This window comes from Entelurus aequoreus, linkage group LG14 (assembly GCF_033978785.1).
Source record: "Entelurus aequoreus isolate RoL-2023_Sb linkage group LG14, RoL_Eaeq_v1.1, whole genome shotgun sequence".
NCBI classification, from domain to species: domain Eukaryota; kingdom Metazoa; phylum Chordata; class Actinopteri; order Syngnathiformes; family Syngnathidae; genus Entelurus; species Entelurus aequoreus.
In genome coordinates, this window is record NC_084744.1 from 27,817,765 (window position 1) to 27,843,842 (window position 26,078).

General features: G+C 39.8%; 3 protein-coding genes across 4 annotated transcripts in view; 2 read left to right on the forward strand and 1 right to left on the reverse strand.

Annotated features, from left to right (window-relative positions):
* Positions 1-26,078, forward strand: part of LOC133664590 (zinc finger protein 431-like) — a 404,655-nt gene that overhangs the window by 333,905 nt on the left and 44,672 nt on the right. The gene's annotated exons all lie outside the window — the stretch shown is intronic.
* Positions 1-26,078, forward strand: part of LOC133664610 (zinc finger protein 391-like) — a 57,232-nt gene that overhangs the window by 9,200 nt on the left and 21,954 nt on the right. The gene's annotated exons all lie outside the window — the stretch shown is intronic.
* On the reverse strand, positions 17,084-23,687 carry LOC133664633 (gastrula zinc finger protein XlCGF57.1-like). 2 transcript variants are annotated; one of them, XM_062069432.1, is made up of 2 exons: positions 23,633-23,687; positions 17,084-18,822 (listed from the first exon to the last, which is right to left on the reverse strand). In XM_062069432.1, the coding sequence occupies exons 1-2, from the start codon at positions 23,649-23,651 to the stop codon at positions 17,375-17,377; spliced, it is 1,467 nt and encodes a 488-aa protein (XP_061925416.1). In that variant the 5' UTR covers positions 23,652-23,687; the 3' UTR covers positions 17,084-17,374. The 2 variants fall into 2 exon arrangements, with proteins under 2 accessions (XP_061925416.1, XP_061925415.1); XM_062069431.1 differs by having other exon boundaries at positions 17,085-18,822; positions 23,191-23,683.

The window sequence follows — 26,078 nt, forward strand, 5'->3', positions numbered from 1 at the left end:
GGTGGGTAAAGTACCTTGCCCAAGGACACAACAGCAGTGACTAGGATCGAACCTGGAACCGTCGAGTTGCTGGCACGGCCGCTCTACCAACCGAGCCACGCCGACCTTAGAATGTATAACAATCTATCAAAATCGCATAAAAATCGTAAATACATCCTAGAAATGTCTTAATAATTCCATGCACAATATTTTTATTTAGGAACTTTCTAATGTAACGTGTTTCTACATACACTTCTGTTAAAATGTAATAATCACTTCTTCTTCTCTTTTGTTAAAATGTAATAAGCACTTGTTTTGTTTGATACTTTAGTTTTGGGTGATACTACAAATTTAGGTATCGATCCAGTACCAATTAGTTACAGCGGCAGTATCAGTCATACCAATGTGAATACAGATATTTAAGTTTTTCATGATAAGTGAATGATTACATTTTTGTTCGCAATCATAATCAGACAAAAACACATGGTGGTGTTAGAATATCAATTGAATATGTAAATATGGCTCTGAATTAAATCATTTGGTTTATGCCCTAAAAGTATTCCTTTTTACTGAGTTTGTAAACAATTAACATCCATCCATCCATCCATCTTCAACCGCTTATCCGGAATCGGGTCGCGGGGACAGCAGCTCCAGCAAAGACCCCCAGACTTCCCTCTCCAGAGCAACATTTGCGACTTCCTCCTGGGGAATCCCGAAGCGTTCCCAGGCCAGAGAGGAGATGTAATCCCCCCATCTGGTCCTTGGTCTGCCGCGGGGCCTCCTCCCAGTGGGACGTGCAACGAGGACCTCCCTAGGGAGACGCTCGTGAGGCATCCGCACGAGATGCCCGAACCACCTAAGCTGGCTCCTTTCCAAGCGAAGGAGCAGCGGCTCTACTCCGAGTCTCTCTCGGGTGACTGCACTTCTCACCCTATCTCTAAGGGAGATGCCAGCCACCCTTCTGAGGAAACTCATTTCGGCCGCTTGTATCCGCGATCTTATTCTTTCGGTCATTACCCACACTTCATGACCATAGGTGAGAGTAGGAATGTAGATAGCTCGGTAGACCGAGAGCTTTGCCTTCTGGCTCAGCTCCCGTTTCGTCACAACAGTGCGGCAGAGAGACTGCAATACTGCCCCAGCTGCTCCGATTCTCCGGCTGATTTCCTTCTCCATCTTTCCCTCACTCGTGAACAAGACCCCGAGATACTTAAACTCCTCCACCTGGGACAGAGTCCTGTCCCCTACCCGGACTGTACAAACCATCGGTTTCCTGCTGAGAACCATGGCCTCAGATTTGGAGATGCTGATCCTCATTCCAGCCGCTGAACACTCGGCTGCGAACCGATCCAGTGAGAGCTGAAGGTCACGAACCGAAGGTGCCATCAGGACCACATCATCTGCAAACAGCAGTGACGCAACCTTTAGCCCCCCGAGACGTATACCCTCTCCGCCATGGCCACGACTCCGCCTAGAAATCCTGTCCATGAAAATCACAAACAGGATAGGTGACAGAGCGCAGCCCTGGCGGAGACCAACCCCCACTGGAAACGGATCCGACTTACATCCAAGCACCCGGACACAACTCTCGCTTTGGTTGTACAGAGATTGGATGGCCCTCAACAGGGTTCCCCTCACTCCGTACTCCCTCAGCACCTCCCACAAGATCTCCCGAGGGACGCGGTCATACGCCTTCTCCAAATCCACAAAACACATGTAGACTGGATAGGCATACTCCCAGGCCCTCTCCAGGATTCCCGCAAGCGTAAAGAGTTGGTCAGTTGTTCCACGACCAGGACGGAATCCACATTGCTCCTCTTGAATCTGAGGTTCGACTATCGGCCGGACCCTCCTTTCCAGTACCTTGGCGTAAACTTTCCCAGGGAGGCTGAGTAGTGTGATACCCCTGTAATTAGCACACACCCTCTGGTCCCCCTTTTTGAAAAGGGGAACCACCACCCCAGTCTGCCACTCCCTCGGCACTGTCCCAGACTTCCACGCAATGTTGAAAAGGCGTATCAACCAAGACAGCCCATCAACACCCAGAGCCTTCAGCATTTCTGGACGGATCTCGTCAACCCCCGGAGCTTTGCCACTGTGGAGTTGTCTAACTACCTCAGTGACTTCACTCCGAGAGATCAACGTCGATCCCCCATCATCCTCAGGCCCTGCTCCTATCAGGGAGGGTGTGTCTGATGTATTTGGGTTCAGGAGTTCCTCAAAGTGCTCTTTCCAACGCCCCACGACTTCCTCACTTGAAGTCAGCAAAGTCCCATCCCTGCCGTACACAGCTTGGATGGTTCCCTGCTTCCCCCTCCTGAGGTGCCGTATGGTCTTCCAGAACAGCTTTGGTGCCGCCCGATAGTCCTTCTCCATGGATTCCCCGAACTGCTCCCACACCCTCTGCTTAGCCTCGTCCACAGCCACGGCCGCTGCCCTTCGGGCCCGCCGGTACCTTGCAACTGCCTCCGGAGTCCCCTGGGATAACATACCCCGGTAGGACTCCTTCTTCAGTCGGACGGCTTCCCTGACCACCACTGTCCACCAGGGTGTTCGAGGGTTACCGCCCCTTGAGGCACCTAAGACCTTCTGGCCACAGCTCGCATCTGCAGCTTTAGCAATAGAGGCTTTGAACATTGCCCATTCCTGTTCAATGTCCCCAACCTCCACAGGGATGGCAGAGAAGTCCCGCCGGAGGTGTGAGTTGAAGTCCTTCCGGACAGAGGACTCCTCCAAACGTTCCCAGTTCACCCGCACTACACGCTTGGGTTTGCCAGGTCTGTCCAGAGGTTTCCCCCGCCATCTAACCCAACTCACCACCAGATGGTGATCAGTTGACAGTTCAGCCCCTCTCTTCACCCGAGTGTCCAAAACATACGGCCTCAGATCAGCTGATACGATTACAAAATCGATCATTGATCTTTGGCCTAGGGTGCTCTGGTACCAGGTACACCTATGAGCATCCTTATGCTTGAACATGGTGTTTGTTATCGCAAGTCCGTGACTAGCACAGAAGTCCAATAACAATCCACCACTCAGGTTCAGATCAGGGAGACCGTTCCTCCCAATCACGCCAGTCCAAGTATCACTGTCATTGCCCACGTGCGCGTTGAAGTCCCCCAGCAAGACTATGGAATCCCCTGCCGGCGCCCCATACAGGACCCCATGCAAGGTATCCAAGAAGGCTGAATACTCTGAACTCCTGTTTGGTGCGTATGCACAAACAACAGTCAGAGTTTTCCCCCCTCCAACCCTAAGGCGAAGGGAGGCGACCCTCTTGTCCACTGGGGTGAACTCCAACGTACAGGCACTCAGCCGGGGACTCGTGAGTATCCCCACACCCGCCTGTGCCCTCACACCCTGAGCAACTCCAGAAGTGAACAAGGTCCATCCCTTGTCCAGGAGTGTGGTTTCAGAGCCCTTGCTATGCGTAGAGGTAAGCCCCACCAGATCCAACCGGTAGCGCTCCACCTCTCGCACCAGCTCAGGCTCCTTCCCCACCAGCGTAGAGACGTTCCACGTCCCGAAAGTCAGCCTCTGCTGCCCCGAATTGGTCCGTCCGGAGCCTCCACTTTCACCGCCATCCACTTGGCAGCGCACCCGACCCCACTGGTTCCGACCGCGGGTGGTGGGCCCACGTGGCAGAGAAGATGGCGTGTCCACGTAGCTTCTTCGGGCTGTGCCCGGCCGGGCTCCGTGGCAAGCCCGGCCACCAGGCGCTCGCTGACGAGCCCTACCTCCGGGCCTAGCTCCGGAGGAGGGCCCCGGGCTTCCTCCGGGCCGGGTAACGCATCCTCTTTTAGTGTAGTTCATGGGGGGTATCGTAACCCTGATGGGGGGGGCATTCGGGTGCTACACCTTGCCCAAGGGTGACCCGGAACTATGTAAGGCAGGGGCGTTCAACTCCCTGAGGCTTAATACAAGCCCACATACAACAATTAACAAAATCAACAAAATATATATAATACAAAATATCAATCAAACTGCTGTATCGACCTTATAGTGATATTATACTTGGTATTGTTACTGTTGATTTTTGTCACGATCGGTCCACATTTGTTTAAATTTAAGAGCTTTAGCAGGGTTTCTGTGGGTCATTAAAAAGCATTAAAAGTCATTGAATGGACTTTGCCTAAATTAAGGCCTTAAATGGTATTAAAAAACATTAAATACGATGTTCAGAGGCATTAAAATATTCATGCAATTGTAGGCCAGGACCGATATAAATGAAAATAAACCTAATAACTTAATTCTTGCCGTGTGTTTCCTTCTTGGTCTCTGGATTTTAAACTGGACTAAGAGGTCTCACTCTGCATCGCTTTCAGCACACGAGCATGTTTATTTGACAGTAGACTTACATGAATAAAGTGAGCCTCTTGTCAGTAATTCACAATCTTTGTTTCGGCTACTTGCAGTTCTCCTCCACACGTTTTCATGTGTGCAGTAGTGTTAGCGACACTCGCCTTCATGTTGGAGATGGAACTAGTCATTTTAATACAACGCTAAAGTACAGGCCCCATATAGCTACCCGGGATATGCCTGTTATATGATTCTTTAATTTTGGGCCTTTTAAAATCAGCATGTCTTGAGAAATTATGTCTGAAAACCTTTGACAAGTTGACTTCATGTCCATTAGTACTTTTCAAAGTGTAAAATACCATTCGCCTTAAACAGAATATTCTACTTTGAAAGTAAACTGGATCATTTATTTTGTGTTCATGCATGACTTCCTGTCCCACACGAGCAGATTGGACCGCCTTGTTGTGTCGACCAATAAATATAGAAGCTAGGCGGTGGAAACTGACACGTTTACTTGAAAACAAAAAACGGAACGAGTCTGTCGGCGTGGCGCCGCCGTTCCACATCCAGTGGAAATCCCCGGTTACGCTTACAAAGGTTGCTTGGCGAGATATCTGATGAAACCATACACTTTCAACCCACAGCACTCGCAGTGAGTGAACTCGACCACAAGTAGGCGTCATAGCAGAGACAACAATACAGATTTACACTGTAAGCGACCTAATCTTTTCTACACATTTATACATCAGTAAATGACATTAAAATCCCAGGGGGCGCTGGAGCCTATCCCAGCTGCATTTAAGTTAAAGGGAATGTGTCGCAATATAGATTTTAGGCCATATTGCCCATCCCTCGCAAAAAGTGGTCTTCATTTCCTGTGAATAATGTAAAGAGCAGTGTGTTTGTTTTCAGGCCAATTCATATAATAACTTGTTATTTTAAGTACATGTAAACGTACTGAATGCCTCATGTGACTGATCAAATCTGGACATTTCTCAAGCATGTTTGTCATTTTGTGTCCTGCAGACGTCTGTGAAGAACAACTTCAGCCTAAAAAACAGGAGTGTAGCTTCAGGATGGTGAAGGAGGATCCATCAAAGAGTAAGACCAGGCACCACGGACCCTCTGGCATTTCCTTTTCCTCTTTGACACAGACCCTTCCCTGTAAAAAGGAAGAGGAAAACTCACTAACCCCCCACAATAAAGTGGAAGAGGAGGAACACGGCATCAGTCAGGAGGGAGATCATATTGAAGAACTGGTGGAGTTCCCAGTGAATGGTGTCCCTGTGAAGAGTGAAGATGATGAGGTCAAAGGTGAAAGTGAAGAGAAGAGAGAGGCGGAGCCTCCAAGCAGCAGCTCAACACAACACATGACAACAGAAGCTGATGGAGACCACTGTGGAGGATCACAAGCAGACAAGCTCTTAGCTCCACTATCAGATAGTGAGGACACAACGTCACACTCTCCTGACACTGATGATGAAGACTCTAAAGATGATAAGACATGTCACACTGACAACACTCACTTGAAATGTTATCACTGTGACAAAACCTTTAAATACCATTGTCATCTGAAAAGACACATGAGTACACACACTGGAGAAAAACCTTTTACCTGTTCAATCTGTAGTAAAGGTTTTGTAGAAGGTCGCAATTTGAAAGTACACATGAGAATACACACTGGTAAAAAACCTTTTATCTGTTCAATCTGTGGTAAAGGTTTCGTACAAAGTCACAGATTGAAAGTACACATTAGAATACACACTGGTGAAAAAACTTTTTCCTGTTCAATCTGTGGTAAAGGTTTTACACAAAGTTCAAATATGGAAGAACACAGAAGAATACACACTGGAGAAAAACCTTTTTCCTGTTCCACCTGTGGTAAAGGTTTTACACAAAGTCAGTCTTTGAAAGTACACACAAGAACACACACTGGAGAAAAACCTTGTATCTGTTCAATCTGTGGTAAAGGTTTTACACAAAGTCAACATTTGAAAAGACACATTAGAACACACACTGGTGAAAAATCTGATTCCTGTTCAATCTGCAACAGAAGCTTTTGTCAACGATCAAACCTTGTAGCACACATGAGAACACACACAGGAGATAAAGTGTTGAGTTGCAGTGTGTGTGGTGAAAGATTCTTTTATAAGTACCAGTGTAAGAAACACAAGTGTGCTGGTGAGAACAGCAGCAGCAAATGAAACTGCAGGATTTGAAATAAACTGTCAAGACTTTAATTTTGACTTCCTAACAAAATTGTGTACTTTTTATTAAAAATGTAACAGAACAATTTGACAGTGCAATACATTTTTTAACATACAATAAATATTTTATGTGTATATATATTCATAATATAATTTTAGGCTTATTCATAATAGTGTGTTATATAGGTGTTTGAAATATTGAAGTATTACATATTTTTATTTCTAATTGTCAGTGATACCATAGATTAGCACCTTTATACAAACCCCGTTTCCATATGAGTTGGGAAATTGTGTTGGATGTAAATATAAACGGAATACAATGATTTGCAAATTCTTTTCAACCCATATTCAATTGAATGCACTACAAAGACAACATATTTGATGTTCAAACTCATAAACTTTTTTTTTTTTGCAAATAATAATTAACTTAGAATTTCATGGCTGCAACACGTGCAAAAGTAGTTGGGAAAGGGCATGTTCACCACTGTGTTACATGGCCTTTCCTTTTAACAACAATCAGTAACCGTTTGGGAACTGAGGAGACACATTTTTGAAGCTTCTCAGGTGGAATTCTTTCCCATTCTTGCTTGATGTACAGCTTAAAGGCCTACTGAAACCCACTACTACCGACCACGCAGTCTGATAGTTTATATATCAATGATGAAATCTTAACATTATAACACATGCCAATACGGCCGGGTTAACTTATAAAGTGACATTTTAAATTTGCCGCTAAACTTCCGGTTCGAAACGCCTCTGAGGATGACGTATGCGCGTGACGTAGACCGGCGAACACGGGTATGCCTTCCACATTGAAGCCAATACGAAAAAACTCTGTTTTCATTTCATAATTCCACAGCATTCTGGACATCTGTGTTCGTGAATCTGTTGCAATCATGTTCATTGCATTATGGAGAAGGAAGCTGAGCAAGCAAAGAAGAAAGTTGTCGGTGCGAAATGGACGTATTTTTCGAACGTAGTCAGCAACAACAGTACACAGCCGGCGCTTCTTTGTTTACATTCCCGGAAGATGCAGTCAAGATGGAAGAACTCGGATAACAGAGACTCTAACCAGGAGGACTTTTGACTTCGATACACAGACGCCTGTAGAGAACTGGGACAACACAGACTCTTACCAGGATTACTTTGATTTGGATGACAAAGACGCAGACGTGCTACTGTGAGTATGCAGCTTTGGCTTCTAAACATTTGATCGCTTGACCGTATGTGCGCAACTTTTTTTTGCGTATGTACGTAACTTTTTAAAAATATATAAGCTTTATGAACCTTGGGTTAGGTGAACGGTCTTTTGGGCTGAGTGATTGTGTGTGTTGATCAGGTGTTTGAATTGTATTGGCGTGTTCTATGGAGCTAGGAGCTAGCAGAGGAGCTAGGAGCTAGCGTAACAAACACGCAGGTGTTTTTATGCAGGATTAATTTGTGGCATATTAAATATAAGCCTGGTTGTGTTGTGGCTAATAGAGTATATATATGTCTTGTGTTTATTTACTGTTGTAGTCATTTCAGCTGAATATCAGGTCACCCCCGGCTCTCACAGCATCTTCCCTATCTGAATAGCTTCAACTCCCCACTAGTCCTTCACTTGCACTTTACTCATCCACAAATCTTTCATCCTCGCTCAAATTAATGGGGAAATTGTCGCTTTCTCGGTCCGAATCTCTCTCACTTCATGCGGCCATCATTGTAAACAATAGGGAACTTTGCGTATATGTTCAACTGACTACGTCACGGTGCAAGCCTTTTTTTTATCAGATACCAAAAGTTGCAATCTTTATCGTCGTTGTTCTATACTAAATCCTTTCAGCAAAAATATGGCAATATCGCGAAATGATCAAGTATGACACATAGAATAGATCTGCTATCCCCGTTTAAATAAAAAAAAATTCATTTCAGTAGACCTTTAAGTTGTTCAACAGTCCGTTGTGCTATTTTAGGCTTCATAATGCGTCACACATTTTCAATGGGAGACAGGTCTGGACTACAAGCAGGCCAGTCTAGTACCCGCACTCTTTTACTATGAAGCCACGTTGATGTAACACGTGGCTTGGCATTGTCTTGCTGAAATAAGCAGGGGCGTCCATGGTAACGTTGCTTAGATGGCAACATATGTTGCTCCAAAACCTGTATGTACCTTCCAGCATTAATGGCGCCTTCACAGATGTGTAAGTTACCCATGTCTTGGGCACTAATACACCCCCATACCATCACAGCGGCTGGCTTTCCAACTTTGCGCCTATAACAATCCGGATGGTTCTTTTCCTCTTTGGTCCGGAGGACACGACGTCCACAGTTTCCAAAAACCGTTTGAAATGTGGACTCGTCAGACCACAGACAACTTTTCCACTTTGTATCAGTCCATCTTAGATGAGCTCAGGCCCAGCGAAGACGGCGGCATTTCTGGGTGTTGTTGATAAACGGGTTTCGCCTTGCATAGGAGAGTTTTAACTTGCACTTACAGATGTAGTGACCAACTGTAGTTACTGACAGTGGGTTTCTGAAGTGTTCCTGAGCCCATGTGGTGATATCCTTTACACACTGATGTCGCTTGTTGATGCAGTACAGCCTGAGGAATCGGAGGTCACAGGCTTAGCTGCTTACGTGCAGTGATTTCTCCAGATTCTCTGAACCCTTTGATAATATTACGGACCGTAGATGGTGAAATCCCTAAATTCCTTGCAATAGCTGGTTGAGAAAGGTTTTTCTCAAAATGTTCAACAATTTGCTCACACATTTGTTGACAAAGTGGTGACCCTCGCCCCATCCTTGTTTGTGAATGACTGAGCATTTCATGGAATCTACTTTTATACCCAATCATGGCACCCACCTGTTCCCAATTTGCCTGTTCACCTGTGGAATGTTCCAAATAAGTGTTTGATGAGCATTCCTCAACTTTATCAGTATTTATTGCCACCTTTCCCAACTTCTTTGTCACATGTTGCTGGCATCAAATTCTAAAGTTAATGATTATTTGCAAAAAAAAAAAAGTATCAGTTTGAACATCAAATATGTTGTCTTTGTAGCATATTCAACTGAATATGGGTTGAAAAGGATTTGCAAATCATTGTATTCCGTTTATATTTACATCTAACACAATTTCCCAACTCATATGGAAACGGGGTTTGTACATGACTATGCCACATGTTGAGTCCAAGAGTGCGAAACAGAATGATAAAATATATATACACTATAACCACATATAAACCTGTTTGATGTTTCGAAGAGTTGCTGGGGATCAATTTTGGTTCAGATCAGGCAGAGGTTGGGCTGAGCCATGATTTTTAGGCAGTTTTAAAATGTAGTAGGGAAGTTCGAATTTTACGGTCTGTTGGTAGTGCATTTCACTGTGTGGTGGCGACTAAGTAGAATGCATTTTTTCCCATGAGAGTCTTGAATTTGGGGGGGGGGGGGGCGAGGTCTGAGGAACTCCCTTTCATGTAGTACCTGTGAGCATCACTTACTCTGGTAAAATAGTTCGACAGGTACTTGGGGACAGTTTCTCTGAGTATTTTGAATACCAGGCACATTGAAATTTGGTGTACTATTTCCTCAATTCTAAGCCATCCTAATTTGGTAAAGTGGGCTTGAGTTAGGTAAATCCTGTATGGGAGGTCGAGCAGGAGTCTCACCAGCTTGTTTTGGGAAGTTTGCAGTTTCGTTTTTAGTGGCTTGGGGATACTGGTGAACCATGAGGTGCAGGCGTAGTCAAAATGACACTGTATGAGGGCACCGGCAAGGGTCTTAAGTGTATCCCTGTTAAACGCAGAAATCCTGCACAAAAATCTAGTTTTATTACTGATCTTGATGATTGCTTTTAATGCCATTTTTTCACCCAAGAGAGTGTTGTCTAATATACAACCGAGGTAAATTACCTTGTCTTTGCTGGTGATTATGGTATCACCTGCTTTAATCGCAAAGCCCGGGGATTTACCTAGGTTGTGCTTGGACCCAAATAGGATGGACTCTGTTTAACCCAGGTGTAGTGACAGTTTGTTATCGTAAAGCCAGACACAGAGACTACTTAGTTCGGTGCTGAGTGCACTTTCAACCTTCAATTTGTCCCTGTCCGAGGCCAGGATCGCAGAATCGTCCGCGAACAGGAACAAATTGCTGTTACTTGCTGATTTCATGTCGTTAATGTAAATCAAGAATAACAATGGTCCCAGAATGCTCCCCTGTGGGACACCACAGCTCACCTTGAGGGGAGAGGACAGTGATCCGTTTACCTCGACCACCTGTTCTCTCTCCTCAAGGTAAGATTACAGCCAGTTTGTGGCTTCGCTGTCAAAACCGATTGCCCTCAACTTGTTTAACAGTATTGAGTGGTTAACTGCGTCGAATGCCTTTTGAAGGTCCAGCATAACCATTCCACAGCACTTGCCCATGTCTATCTCTCGCCTGATGTAGTCAGTTAGGTACAGTAGGCATGTATCGATTGAATGGGATTTTCTGAATCCTGATTGAAATTCGAATAGGAGCCCGCGATTTGATAGATAATTATCTATTTGCTCATATGTGACCTGTGCTGGCATAATGAGTCACAATGAGGAAATTTTAAAAACTGAGTTATTGTTATTTACACATTCTCCATCTAAAGACCTTCAAAATGATATATGGTTTGTTGGAATCGGACCGAAAATGACCGAGTTACATCCGATTGAAGTCGACCAAGTTTGAGGGTCTGTTTTGAGAAAAAACAGCTTCAAGTTTACTGTTCCAGAACAGAATGTTCCAAAACAAAACTCCATAGCAACCATACCTTAAAAGTCCTTGTAGCAACACCAAAATTGGTACAATTAAAGTCAAATCCCATGTCTAAAGGAAAAATATATATTCAACTCTATTGAAAACGGTTATGTACAAAAATTTCAGCACTGTTATGTCACAGTTTTTTTGTTCACTGGTCAGTTTGTCAGCTGGTCAGCTGTCCGTAATATTCCTGACCAGCAGCACTAAGAAGATTCGCTGACTGCAGTGAATTTAGCGCACTTGCAACCGCCTGTGTACCCTCTCCACCTTCTAAATCCATTACGGAATGTAAAACAGTCTAACTTATCCACAAAAATAATAATTAAATGTTCGAAAATCACCTTTTTTCACCAAATATTCCGCTCGAATTACTGTGTTGTTTTTCATCAGGGCGCTGCCATGATACCACAATGCACCGCGCGGGGTGATTCAACCAATGAGGGTACGCCTCACAGCCAGGGCCGGCCCGTGGCATAGGCCGTATAGGCAAATGCTAAGGGCGCCGTCCATCAGGGGGCGCCACGCCAGTGCCACAAATGTTGGAGGAAAACAAAAAAAAACAAAAAATTGGTACTATTATTTCTAAATACATAAAATAATCCCACGTTAATTAAAATGCAAAGTAAAGCCTATTTAATAGAAATATTATTTGTTACAACATCACGCCCCCCCTCCCCCGGCACGGTGCGCCCCCTCCCTTCCTGTATCATGACTCTTTTTGGACGTCACCGCATCAAAAAATCAACACAAGATGTCAAAACGGCCAAAACTGTCAGGTGCCCAGGGAAGAAAAAAGAGAAAAGAAGAGGAGAAACGATAAAAAGACAGAGGTAGCAGGTAGGTAACGTTAGTCTACATGCAATTATTTGTCTGTTACAGAATGTGATAGTACCTGGCTTTTTAGCATTAAGCTAATGTTACATGATTCAGCAATTGCTAATCAATAAATAGCTAGTTCTGTTTTAACGTCGGGTTAATATTGTGGAGGGGGCTAAATTGTTATGGAAAATAATAATGTAACGTTAGGTAATTACAGTACTCCCTGGTGTACAGTCATTTGTAAGTCATTCTAGTTAATGCAATATTAAAAAGCACAAATAGAGAACTCTGTAGGATCCCCTTTTTTTGTAATATAGTTGTTAAAGTCATACTGGTTTGATATCTTGTTTTGTGCAGTGCCTTATTTATATTGTATTTTTAATTTATTTTATGCAACTTGTTGACATGTTTTATTTTGTGTTTATGTATGTAAAAAATATTGTATTTCATATATTCATTTTTTATTTTTTGTATTCATTTATTTATCCATATTTTTTTTTATCTTGTTAACTATTCTGATTGTTAATTTGCTTTCTTTAAGTAAAAAAAAAGGTCAAAGACAAAGCTATTCGGTTTCTTGTGAGTATATACACTTTACTGCAGATGTGGGGGGGCGCCACCTAAAATCTTGCCTAGGGCGCCAGATTGGTTAGGGCCGGGCCTGCTCACAGCGACCGGTTAGCAACAAGCCGGGTTTGTTTACGTCGGGACAGGTTTAAAAACTCAAATTATATTGGTTCAGAATGGCGTCATCGGGAATTCCATGCTCATTTTTAGAAAGTAGGTAAACTTGGCGTCACAATGATAGCAAATATGGCTAGGGGGATTCCCCCTTATTGCCGCGAGTGAGCGTTGAAAACACTTGATTTTCTCAAGGAATTTTAACACAAAGGACTAATTTCTGAAGACATACCTCGTACAAAACCTTCAAATAAAGGTGATTTAAGATGTTTTCTTGCTATTTCGAAAATTGGGATCGCTAGATTGTGGCTTTATGGACTCATTTTTGTGAAAATCTCAATTTCAACCAAGATACATTTTTTTCACTTATTTGCCTGTAGGTCAAAATTAGCCTGTGCGTATTCCGACTCATTTTGCCAGCACGGGTCACATATATTAACCTCTCTATAACCTTTGAGATGGAGCAAAGGATGGAAAGAGGGTGGTAGTTGCCGGGTTCTAATTTGTTTCCTTTTTTATACAGAGGTGATATTCTCGAGAGCTTGAATTCTCGTGGGACATGCCACTGATTGATAGACAAGTTGGTGATATAAACAACCTTTGGGGCAATCGTGACAGCTGTGTCTCTGAGAAATCCGCTGGGAATATTATCATGTCCTGTGGCTTTGTTTGGCTGCAGCGAGCTGAGTTTCTTCAACACATCATCAGTTTTAACTTTGACAAACTTGAAGTCATGCTTGCGTACCCCTTTGTTTTTGTAAAGGTCTTGGATGTGCTGTTCACCGTAGAGGCCTGAATGTGAGGGCAATTTTCTTACCAATGTGGAAGCGATGGTTGAGTAAAATCTGTTAAAGCAATTTGCCACATTCAGCTTGTCTGTGATGAGTGAGCCGTTTATTTTCAAATTGAGGTTGGTGGTTATTGTTTTGAGACTGCTGTGGCTTGTATTCTCTTAGATTCTCTTAACCTTTTGATGACATTATGGAGCGTAGATGGTGAAATCCCGAAATTCCTTGCAATAGCTTGTTGAGAAATGTTGTTCTTAAACTTTTGGACAATTTGCTCATGTATTTGTTCACAAAGTGGTGACCCTTGCCCCATCCTTGTTTGTGAATGACTGAGCATTTCATGGAAGCTCCTTTTTATACCCAATCATGGCACCCCCCTGTTCCCAATTAGCCTGTTCACTTGTGGGATGTTTCAAATAACAGGCATGTGATTTTTCCGTCTAAAGTCGGAATTCCGTCTTTTTTAATCTCGGGAAGAAAAAAAAAAATTATCTCCCGTTTTTCCGTTTTTTTCCGACCCTAAATCAAGATTCGAGACGTAGTTTATATTACGCCGTAGTTGATTGGTCGATATGTTCCTTGTGACCAATCAGGACATCTGTTATGAATGATGACGTTAATAACGTCATCATTCATAATAGTTATTACCGCCATTTTCCATATGTAAACGATGTCGGTTCTCGAGAGAAAGGACGCTTTACGAGTAAAAGAAATTGATAAACATGTCAAAAATAAGTTTTGATGGGACTGGATGGAAAGGGAAATCACTGATGCTGTTGGGTAGAAGGAAGTTACGACTTTGTTCTGTGATTTTATTCGGAAAATCGATCGTCCCGGAAAGGTTTTGTGCACGTGGTGTCATGATAATATTGACTATGGATCACAAGGTTTCAAGGCTTTGGAAGTACATGCGAAACGCCAAAAACATATGAAACAACTTGAAGCAAGGAAAACTAACTTTTCACTAGCTGGTACTTTTGGATGTCAACCGAAAGTGAGCAAACCTTACGGACTTCATCTTGTTTACATCGACAACTGCCGTAGACATCGAGAGGAAAGATCCACCCACTTCAGTTGCAGACAGACAGGGTTGTTAATAATGAGGTAAGCTAAAAAATATTGCGAAATACACGTGTTTGTTTTAAATATTAACCAATTATTGCTTTGCGAAATATAAATGGGTTTTTCTAAAAATAAAAAGCCACGTAAAAAAATATTATAAAATTACAGAAATTGAAAGAGTCGCATAATTGATTCCAGTTAACAATTTATTTGAAATAAATTTGCATATAATACTATTTTGTAATATTAAGTTCTTATGTAGTCTCTTGAAACTATTGTCAGTGTGTGTGTTTTTTTTAAAATAAATTTTTATGTCTATTTTACTGTTTTAATTGGTTTTACCCTTTAAAGTCGTTTTTAATCATATTTGTTTTTTATATTGTCTCTGTATTGGTTTTCTATTCATTTATTCTTTGTTTTTATTCAGTCATTGGTGTAACATAATATTGTTTTTAACATGGCTGTGCAGCACTTTGGAAACATTCTTGTTGTGTAAATGTGCTATATAAATAAAGTGGATTGGATTGGACTGGTGTAACAATCTTGAAGGTAAATATTTTCACACTTGTTTCATGCAATGTCAGTGTAATGATGTTTTCATGTCTTTAAACACTAAAATATTTTCTTCAAATGGTGCTGTCTTTGTTAATTTTAGCATGTTAAATTGGTGAAAAACCAGGAGCTTAGGGGGGCGATGCCCCCCTTGTCCCCCCACCTTCGTCCCCCAGACCCCCGGAAATTTTTTCAGTCTTTTTCATTGTGGTCAAATCACATGCCTGAAATAAGTGTTTGATGAGCATTCCTCAACTTTCTCAGTCTTTTTTGCCACTTGTGCCAGCTTTTTGGAAACATGTTGCAGGCATCAAATTCCAAATGAGCTAGTATTTGCAAAAAAATAATGTTTTCCAGCTCTAACTTTAAGTATCTTGTGTTTGTAGTCTATTCAATTGACTATAGGTTGAAAAGGATTAGCAAATCATTGTATTTTGTTTTTATTTACGAATTACACAACGTGCCAACTTCACCAGTTTTCTGTTTTGTAGATTACTGTCAGTTTCAAGTTATACTGTCTAAGACAATCGCCGAGGTAACACGTTTACAGTTTAGTGTTTGAAACTGCCCAACGTAACAGTCAGTTCAGGAGAAAAATGTTAGCTTGAGGACAATACACAGTGAAATAAGGTAATGATTGTCCAAGTTAAACACATTACCGAGTCTGTGACAACTGATGTCAGGATTCTACCAAGAACGTAAGCAAATCTGGGACACTATTTTTGTAGCATAAATGCCACAGAGGTCTCATCAGTAAAGACACCATGTCAAGAGTGTCAAACGTACCCAAGGACTTCCCGGTTGTTGACTTTTGAGGGCAAGCATGGAAATCTAAGAGCCTATCACTGGTCAGCGGAACAGGGACTTAATACTATAAAAACGATGCATGAGCCTAATATATAAATGGTGAACAAACATTATGAAAGTGTTTTTAGTTTCCAGGAAACATGCTGTTGATTGAAATTTTCGAAATTAAGAAAAACTAAAAACTGGAAAGCCGTAGTAATGATGAACAAACAATATGAAGGTGGGTTTGCGGTTCTAGGTCACATGACTAAAGCTACTAACGATCGAAATGTTATCTATGAGCCTTTGACAAGTATTTTATTGACGGTCCTTTAATCGAAAGCACTTGTCAACACGAGCTGACGGACGCGGCATACGTTTTCAATGCCAGGGACAAACAGTCAGCCTGACTGGATGTTGACAACTTGAAACTAACTTCATCACGGCTTGGCACTTGGCGATCACTCCAGCAGCACTGAGAGCGGGCTCAGCCAAACTGCCTCAATGTAATGTTTCAATTGTCAGTGCCAACAAAGAAATTGACTAACAAAAAAATGCATAGGTTAAGTAAGGCCCCACTTTTCCAAAAAATTACTACCGTGATGCTAATAATAATAATAATTTGCCTGACACTCCAAACTTGTTTTCTGAAATTGATATTGTTTTGGGGATGTTAAAAAAGAAAATAAAACACAACATTTTTTTACAACAAAATAATGGGGGTTTTTGTTTTATCCACAAAAGTAAGTTTGTAAAAACAAAACCATCCTTCCACAAACAATTCAGCCGTTTTCTCTCACTTTTATATTACATAGAGTTCTGGGGACATACATATAAAACAATCACAACACAATCATCATATTACAAAAGAGAGTAATAAAGATCATTAATAAAATTGATTATAGAGACCCAACAAATGATTCATAAAGTCACACATTTTAAAATTGTATAAAAGACAACTTTTCAAGTGATGTATAAAGTAAATAATAATATGCTTCCTGAAGTGATCCAGAAGATGTTTCAGCTGTGAACCAGTAAATATGTATACCGGTATCATATAAAAGTGATAATCTATGGGATCATTAACAATTACAAATAAAATATATATATATATATATATATATATATATATATATATATATATATATATATATATATACACATAAAATGTCTAGTGTATGTAAAATATGTCTTGTACTGTTTACTCTCACCTTTTCAGTCAAATTGTTGTTCAATTTTTAATAAAAGTACACAATTTTGCATATTAATGCATGTACTTGACTGAAAAACGCACTAATATGAAATATCTCATCCATAAATGTAGAAGCATATTAAAAATATGGTTACACAATCAATGTCACACATGTTATATGTGCTGATGTTGTCAGGAAGTCAAAATTAAAGTCTTGACAGTTTATTTCAAATTCTGCAGTTTCATTTGCTGCTGCTGTTCTCACCAGCACACTTGTGTTTCTTACACTGGTACTTATAAGAGAATCTTTCACTACACACACTGCAACTCAACACTTTATCTCCTGTGTGTGTTCTCATGTGTGCTACAAGGTTTGATCGTTCACAAAAGCTTCTGTTGCAGATTGAACAGGAATATGATTTTTCACCAGTGTGTGTTCTTGTGTGTCTTTTCAAATATTGACTTTCTGTAAAACCTTTACCACAAGTTGAACAGGAAAAAGGTTTTTCACCAGAGTGTGTTCTCGTGTGTACTTTTAAACACCAACTTTGTGTAAAACCTTTACCACAGGTTGAACAAGAAAAATGTTTTTCACTAGTATGTGTTTTAATGTGTACTTTCAAATGGTGACTTTGTACAAAACCTTTACTACAGATTGAACAGATAAAAGGTTTTTCACCAGTGTGTGTTCTCATGTGTACTTTCAAATGGTGACTTTGTACAAAACCTTTACTACAGATTGAACAGATATAAGGTTTTACTCCAGTGTGTATTCTTCTGTGTTTTTCCATACATGAATTTTGTGCAAAACCTTTACCACAGATTGAACAGATACAAGGTTTTTCTCCGGTGTGTGTTCTCATGTGTAATTTTAAATTTCGACTTGTTACTAAACATTTACCACATTCTGAGCAAGAAAAAGGTTTTTCTCCAGTGTGTCTTCTCATGTGTCTTTTCAGATAACTATGGTTTTTAAAAGTTTTGTCACAGTGAGAACATTTGAAGTGAGTGTTGTCAGTGTGACATGTCTTATCATCTTTAGAGTCTTCATCATCAGTGTCAGGAGAGTGTGACGTTGTGTCCTCACTATCTGATAGTGGAGCTAAGAGCTTGTCTGCTTGTGATCCTCCACAGTGGTCTCCATCAGCTTCTGTTGTCATGTGTTGTGTTGAGCTGCTGCTTGGAGGCTCCGCCTCTCTCTTCTCCTCACTTTCACCTTTGACCTCATCATCTTCACTCTTCACAGGGACACCAGTCACTGGGAACTCAACCAGTCCTTCAAGATGCTCTCCCTCCTGACTGATGCTGTGTCCCTCCTCTTCCTCTTTAATGTGCGGCGGCTCTTGGTCCTCCTCTTCCTCTTTAAAGTAGGGGGTCAGTGGGTCCTCCTCTTCCTCTTTAATCTGAGGGCTCAGCGGGTTCTCTTGCTCCTTAAAGTGAGGGGTCAGTGGGTCCTCCTCTTCATTTTTGATGTGTAAGATCAGTGGGTCCTGCGCTTGCCCTTCCATGTGAAGGGTCAGATTAACACTATGGGTCTGTGGCGTCTTGTCTTCCTCTTTAATGTGGGGGGGCTGTGGTTCCTCCCCTCCCTCTTTAATGTGTTGTGAATGCGGTACCTCTTCTTCCTCATGTATGTGGGGGGACTGTGGTTCTTCCTTCTGCTCATGAGGTTGACTTTCTTTATCAAAGTCTGCGGGACAGGAGAAAACAGACATTCTTCAGAAAAGTCCAGCTTTGCTCAGTCACATGAGACATTGTCCTGCACCAACATATAATCTCACAATCTCATCAGTTTCCCCTCACAGCAGTCACAGTACTTCCAGCTGACATATGAAGAATACCTTTAGGGCAATGCCCTCCCAGGCCAACGTCCAATCCACCTTATTTATATAAAAACATCCTAAAAGTCATTCCTGCAATCCTTAATGGTAGACGCCATACGTGAAAGTGTGCTGTTCTCCCTCTGAATAAGTCATACACACACAGGAAATAATGTATCACATGCCAGCCTCCATGCAGTAGTACTAGTGATGACCTCCCCTGCTGGTGGACAATAATTACAATGATTTTCACATTCATCTTTAGAGACATGTCTGCTCTGAAAAGCATGAGCACAATCAACATGTTGGCCAAAAAAGATGACATCTCTTTTGCTTTCATTTAGATAGTGTCCCCACAGTTAAACTAGGAAGAAGTAATCAGATTACTGACTACTCCTACAAAAGATAACTTGTTTACCTTATTTATAATAGTAATAATGGATTAGATTAATTTAGTGCATTTCTAGACACTCAAATTATGTTAGAGTGAGAACTGAGAAGGCATCATTCATGCAGTTCACATATTCAATGTGGTAAGCTACATTTAATTATAATAATAAGTAGATGAAGCAATTCCTGAAGGAATTGCGTGTGAATGCTCCAATGCTGAAGTTGAACTGAAATGCTGACAGAATGTAGTATGAATGTAACAATTAGGGGTGTGGGAAAAAATCGATTCGAATTCAAATCACCATTCTCACATTGTAAGAATAAGTATCGATTCTCATTTTTCAAAAATCGATTTTTTATTTATTTTGTATTATCAAATCCAACAAAACAATACACAGCTATACCATAACAATGCAATCCAATTCCAAAGCCAAACCCGACCCAGCAACACTCAGAACAGCAATAAACAGAGCAATTGAGGGGAGACACAAACACGACACAGAACAATCCAAAAGTAGTGAAACAAAAATGAATATTATCAACAACAGTATTAATATTAGTAACAATTTCAACATAGCAGTGATTAAGAATCCCTCATTGACATTATCATTAGACATTTCTAAAAAATAAAATAAAAAAAAAGGAACAATAGTGTTACAGTGGCTTACACTTGCATCGCATCTCATCAACTTGACAACACACTGTGTCCAATATTTTCACAAAGATAAAATAAGTCATATTTTTGGTTCATTTAATAGTTAAAACACATTTACATTATTGCAATCAGTTGATAAAACATTGTCCTTCACAATTATAAAAGCTTTTTACAAAAATCTACTACTCTTCTTGCATGTCAGCAGACTGGGGTAGATCCTGCTGAAATCCTATGTATTGAATGAATAGAGAATCGTGTTGAATCGAAAAAAATTGATTTATAATCGAATCGTGACCCCAAGAATCGATATTGAATCAAATCGTGGGACACCCAAAGATTTGCAGCCCTAGTAACAATAGTTTGAATGTTGAAATGGTTTGAATGTTGAAGAGTTTGAATTTCCAGGAAAACTGGAATTTGATTTAGAACTTGGAAAAGTGTTAGTTTGAATGTCTAGGATGAGTGGAATGTGTTGATGTTGGAATGGTGTAAATAGGTTGAAAAAAGTGGGAATCATGCAACTTGGAAAAATGTCCCATTCATTTCAATGGGACCTTCTTAGAAATTTTGGGAAAAGCGGAATTTCTTTGAAAATGATTAAGAGCATGAATGAGCTGAATTGGTTGATGTTGGAATTGTTTAAATCTGTCAAAAGATGTTGTAGTAACGTTTTTTTTTTAATGAAAAATGGTATTAAGAAATTTCGTAAAAAAATTGAATTTTTAAGGTTCTTAAACCAACTCGGTTTTTAGTCCCTACTAAGAGGAATGTTTTGACAGTGGAAAGGTTTAAATGGGTTGAACAATGTGAAAGCAATAAAGAAGGTTAGAAATAAGGTTAGAAAAAAACAAGAATTTCTGGAAATTTGTTGAACATGGAAAAATGGTTGTTTGAATTTCAAGGATAAATTGAATGTGTTGAAGGTGGAATGGCTTGAAAAATGTGCAAATTGTGGAAGTTTGAACATTTGATAATTCATTTTGAATGGGGAAAATGTCCCTTAAGACTGGGAATCCTAGGAAATCCGGGAATGTTTTTTTAACAAGTGTTGAAAGGGAGCACACAATTCCTGAACAGGCTGAATATTTTGAAGTTGGAACAGTTTATATCGGATGAAAAATGTGACAGTTGTGGAACTTTCATTTCAATGGGGATTTCAAGGAAATGTGGGAATTTCAGGAGAAGCGGGAATTTTTTTGAAAATGCTAAACATTGTTAATGTTCTGAATGAGTGCTGGAATTTTTCAAATCAGTCGAGACATGTTGAAGTAGTAACATTTTTATTGAAAAATGGTATTAGGGAATTCTTGGAATTTCGGGAAAAAACGGGAATTATTCCAGTAAAAAAAAACAACTTTGTTTTTTGTCCTGATTAAGAGGAATGATTTGACGGTAAGCACTTATTTATTCTCGTTTCAAGCTAGTTTAGCGGCAAGCTTTGCTCTTAGCTTGCCTGTCCTTTGTGTGTAGCATGTTTAGCCTCGTTCGACACTCCTTCAGTGATAATATTACTTGTAAGAAATTAAATTTATTTGCTGCAATGGAGGATGGTTGAACTTGTGATGTAAGATGATACAGTTAGCTGGAGTGACAACTAACTCTTCTGGTCGGCGAACTGAACATCAAAAATACAAATCAGCGGTTAAAAATCTGGACGTTTGGGGTCTTTGTGAGTGGAAAAAAATTAAATTTCACAATTTTGTGATATAAGAAGACCTGGCAATAATGTCCCATAATAAATCAGAGTTTTAAGGTTTGATGAAAATGATGGTCGAGTAGTACAAAGTTTAGTTTCTACACAGTTTGGTGCATATAGGTATGTAAGTAAAAATGCATCTGTTATTTTATGTCAGTTTTGTTCAACTAAAATCCTATTCAAATTCCTATCCTCAGCACACTTCCCCCCCTTCACAATAACAGGTCTGACTGCGCTAACAAAATAAAGTTTTAAAAAAAAAGGAAAAAAAAGCACCTTACACAATCATAATGAACTTATTGATGCATTTACACAATTATTATGCTTTGATCCAAAGTACTGGTCAAAATTGTCCAAAGATGTATTGCACCAATAAATGTGAGAGATTCTGCATTTAATTAACAAACATTTTATACATTTTTATTTGACAAAAAAAAGCACACAGGGAGTAAAAGGTAAAAAGTAGTACAATAAGTGTAAAAGGTAAAAATGGAACGAAACATAATTAAAACAAAAATACTTAATTTAATTATTTTTTATATTGCTATTGTTATTTAAATTATTTACTCTTATTTTACTTGTTGTGGTTTATTCGTTACTAACTAATATCCGGGTTTTTTTTAACTATATTTAAAATTGAGTTTTGGTAGTAAAATAAATACTGGTGTTGTTTAATTAATCGTGATTACAATATCAATCAAAATAATGGTGATTATTATTTTTTGCCATAATGGTCCAGCCCTAACAGTACCCTTTTTAAACAACAGAGGGTGTAAAACACAATCTATTCTACATGTTTCATTAACTCAAGTTTATCTTTTATGAATCTAAAAGATCTAAATATAATTACATGGTGTCTTTTTCCATCCATCCATCCATCCATTTCCTACCTCTCGTCCCTTTTGGGGTCACAGGGGGGCAGAAGGCAGGGTACACCCTGGAAAATTCCATAAAACCTTTAAACTGTTTTTTACATGTTATCCTAATTAAAAATGTATCCTCCAGTTTGTGGCTATCATAAGGCAAATTTCCAGAGAATATGCATTTTTACAGCATGTTTTAAAGAGATAGCATTTAAAAAATAACTTTTTGGTATATTATATTGATCAACCAATTCTTATTTAGAGGGCTTAGTGAGCGGAATAGAGGCGCTCCCATTGACTCCATTGTTAGAATTAGGATAGTTAAGATTTTGCTAACGTTTGTTTACAACTTAGAATGCATAAAAAATAAAAAATAAATCAGATCCCCTTTGATAATTTTTCTACATCCTGTGAGCGGGTTGATGCTGTGGTGAAAGTGAGAAAATAAATACATGTCGGGAAAATGCAAATTTTAGCAAAAAAGCTGGCAAACGTTTTAAAACATGGTTAGATTGTTGGTGGTAAACCCAGAGAGGCATGTGTATGTTGTAAAATGATGTTAGAATTAGCTTTATTATTTTCTTGTAGTAAAATACAAAATTAGTAAACATGTGAGAGTAAGAAGTAAACAAACCTTTTCTGTGTAACACAACTTGATGTTTCTTGAAAACAGCGTCCTGTAGTTGATAGTTCTCCTCTTTTGTTCTAGAAAGTTCCGCCTCGTATTCTGCTATCGTTCTTTCGAACACTACAAATATTTCCTCAACGGCAGCAGTTAGTCGCTGATCCACCAACGCTCTCAACATTTGTAATTTACACATTTTCACACAATCACAACACTTTACTCTCACGCTTGATCTCTACTTGGCGATGTGTTGATAACTTCTGTGTCTTCTGTTAGCAGCTAACAAGCTAAGCTAACTAGCGAGCTAAGCTAACTAACAAGAAAAGATAGCAGGAGAAGCGGCACAGTGCTTCTAGCGCATCGAGACGATTTTATCTTTACATAACGAATCAAATATGCATTTTTTTACGACGTAAATATTTCAAACTGGACAACAAATAATAACACTGACTTATTAGCGTCCTGCGCATTTCTTCTTCTTCTTCTTTTGTTTAATGGTGGTTGACAAGCAACCTTGTGGTGTGCATTACCGCCACCTACTGAAATGGAGTGTGAACCGAGGTGGAACCCTACTCTATATTATTTTATTTAACCAAGTGTTTTTTAAATATGTGTAATATGCTTTATAACCTATGTGTTCTGAGTGCAATCCTAAAATATCTTCCACTACTAACCTAACCTTCTCTTTCGCTAACTTATTTCCCAGTATTTGCCTTTCTCTATTGTATTTCCTCCAATGTATTAAAACATGTCCTACACTTTCTATCTGATAACAACAGTCACACAGTCCTGTATTATGTTTCCTATCAATGTCAATCAACTATTTAGATATGTATGTCCTAATCTCATTCTAGTAATAATGTCTTCTTCCTTCCTATTTCTATTCCTCCTCTCATTACAATACTCTCCTCTGGACTTTGTAATACTCTCTACCTTTTCTTTCCTTATTCCAATTATCTTGCCACTTTTTATTGTGTTCTATCTTAATGATGTTCTTCACTTCTTCTTTACTGTGGTTCATCTCCATGTTTACTTCTGTTTTAGTGCTTGCTTGTTTTGCGTATCTATCTTGCCCACAACTCCTACATGAGCAGATACCAGAGAAATGTTACCACACTTCCTGCTTTATTTATTCTGCAGATTGCCTGAACTATTTCATAAACTAAATCTTGTCTTGTTTCTGATGCTATGTTTTTTATGCTCATCAATGCACTGCTGGAGTCCGAGCACACGACTGCTTTTCTTGCTTTATTTTCCTCGATCCATTTAACTGCCATATAAATTGCGACCAATTCCCCCGTAAAAACAGATAACTTATCACTAATTATTTTATTTAATACTATGTTTCCTTGTGGGATAACTGCTGCAGCTCCTACTTTATTATTTATAGTTTTTGATGCATCTGTATATAGTATTATGTTGTCTAAAAACGTTTCCTCAATCCATTGTTCTACCTGGTAACTATTTAAATTTATATTCTTTGATAATTGCATATTTACCTTTGGGTTGTCATACATCCACAGTGGTATTGCAGGGATTGGTACTGTAGGCTAACTTTAATATTGTCAATTTGAGCTTTTTCACATATGTCTCCTATTATCCATCCAAAACTATTTATTTTGTATTCTCTTTTTCTTGGCAGTTTAGTAGCACTTGGTGAGTTGGATGTCCTTGCTTGGACCCTTTTAAGTTTGCCCAATAAACTGCTGACAGTTGATCTCTTCTCATGTCTAAAGGTTTTCCATTCATTTCTACTTGTAATGCTGCCACTGGGGTTGATTTAGTAGTTCCACAAAATAACCTTAGTGCCTGTGATTGGATCCTGTATATTTTCCCAAGTAATGTTTTTGAAGCAGATTGATAAATGATGCATCCATAATCAATAACAGATGGAAATATATTGCTTACAATGTCTGCCTATCAGCCCCCCAATCTTTACCCCTTAAAAGCCCTCATTATATTTAACACTTTTTTACTTTTCTCCACTATTTTGCTGATGTGGGTTGACCAGTTAATATATGTATCCAACCATATTCCCAAATATTTAAATACTTGTTCCTCTTCTCCATAGAGTTTAATTTGGAGCTTGTTTTGAACTTTTGAACTCCAACAGAGAATCTTAAACCCCAAGCTGTTCCCCATTCTTTAACTTTATTTACCTCTTTTTGAATCTTCTTTTCTCTATGATGTGTATTTGTAGTAGTCAAAAATTCAACCAGAAGCTTGTCAGAAGCTTGTGGATGGCTACCAAAAGCGCCTTATTGCAGTGAAACTTGCCAAGGGACATGTAACCAAATATTAACATTGCTGTATGTATACTTTTGACTCAGCAGATTTGGCCACATTTTCAGTAGACCCATGATAAATTCATAAAAGAACCAAACTTCATGAATGTTTTTTGTGACCAACAAGTATGTGCTCCAATCACTCTATTACAAAAAAAATAAGAGTAAAAAATGATTGGAAACTTAAGACAGCAATGACATTATACAAGTGTATGTAAACTTTTATATATATATATATATATATATATATATATATATATATATATATATATATATATATATATATATATATATATATAAAGGGAATGGAGTATGACTAATCCAAAAGAGTGTGTATGTGTGGGGATTAACTGGAGAGTGTTACCTGTAAGTGTTGAGCGAGGTGTGGTAGTCCAAGGGGGGCAAGACAAGCTCGGAGATCCGTGAGACAGGCCGGAAGTCGGGGGCAATAGCGAGGCGTCAAAGTCCGTGTCCAGGCGGGAGGTCGAGATCCAAAGGGGCAGCCAAAGAACCAGAGGGGCACACAGGGAGCAGAGACACACGGCTCGTAATGCGGGAACTGAGGAAGGCTGCTGGATCGACAAGGAAACACAAGACAAATGAAGACGACGG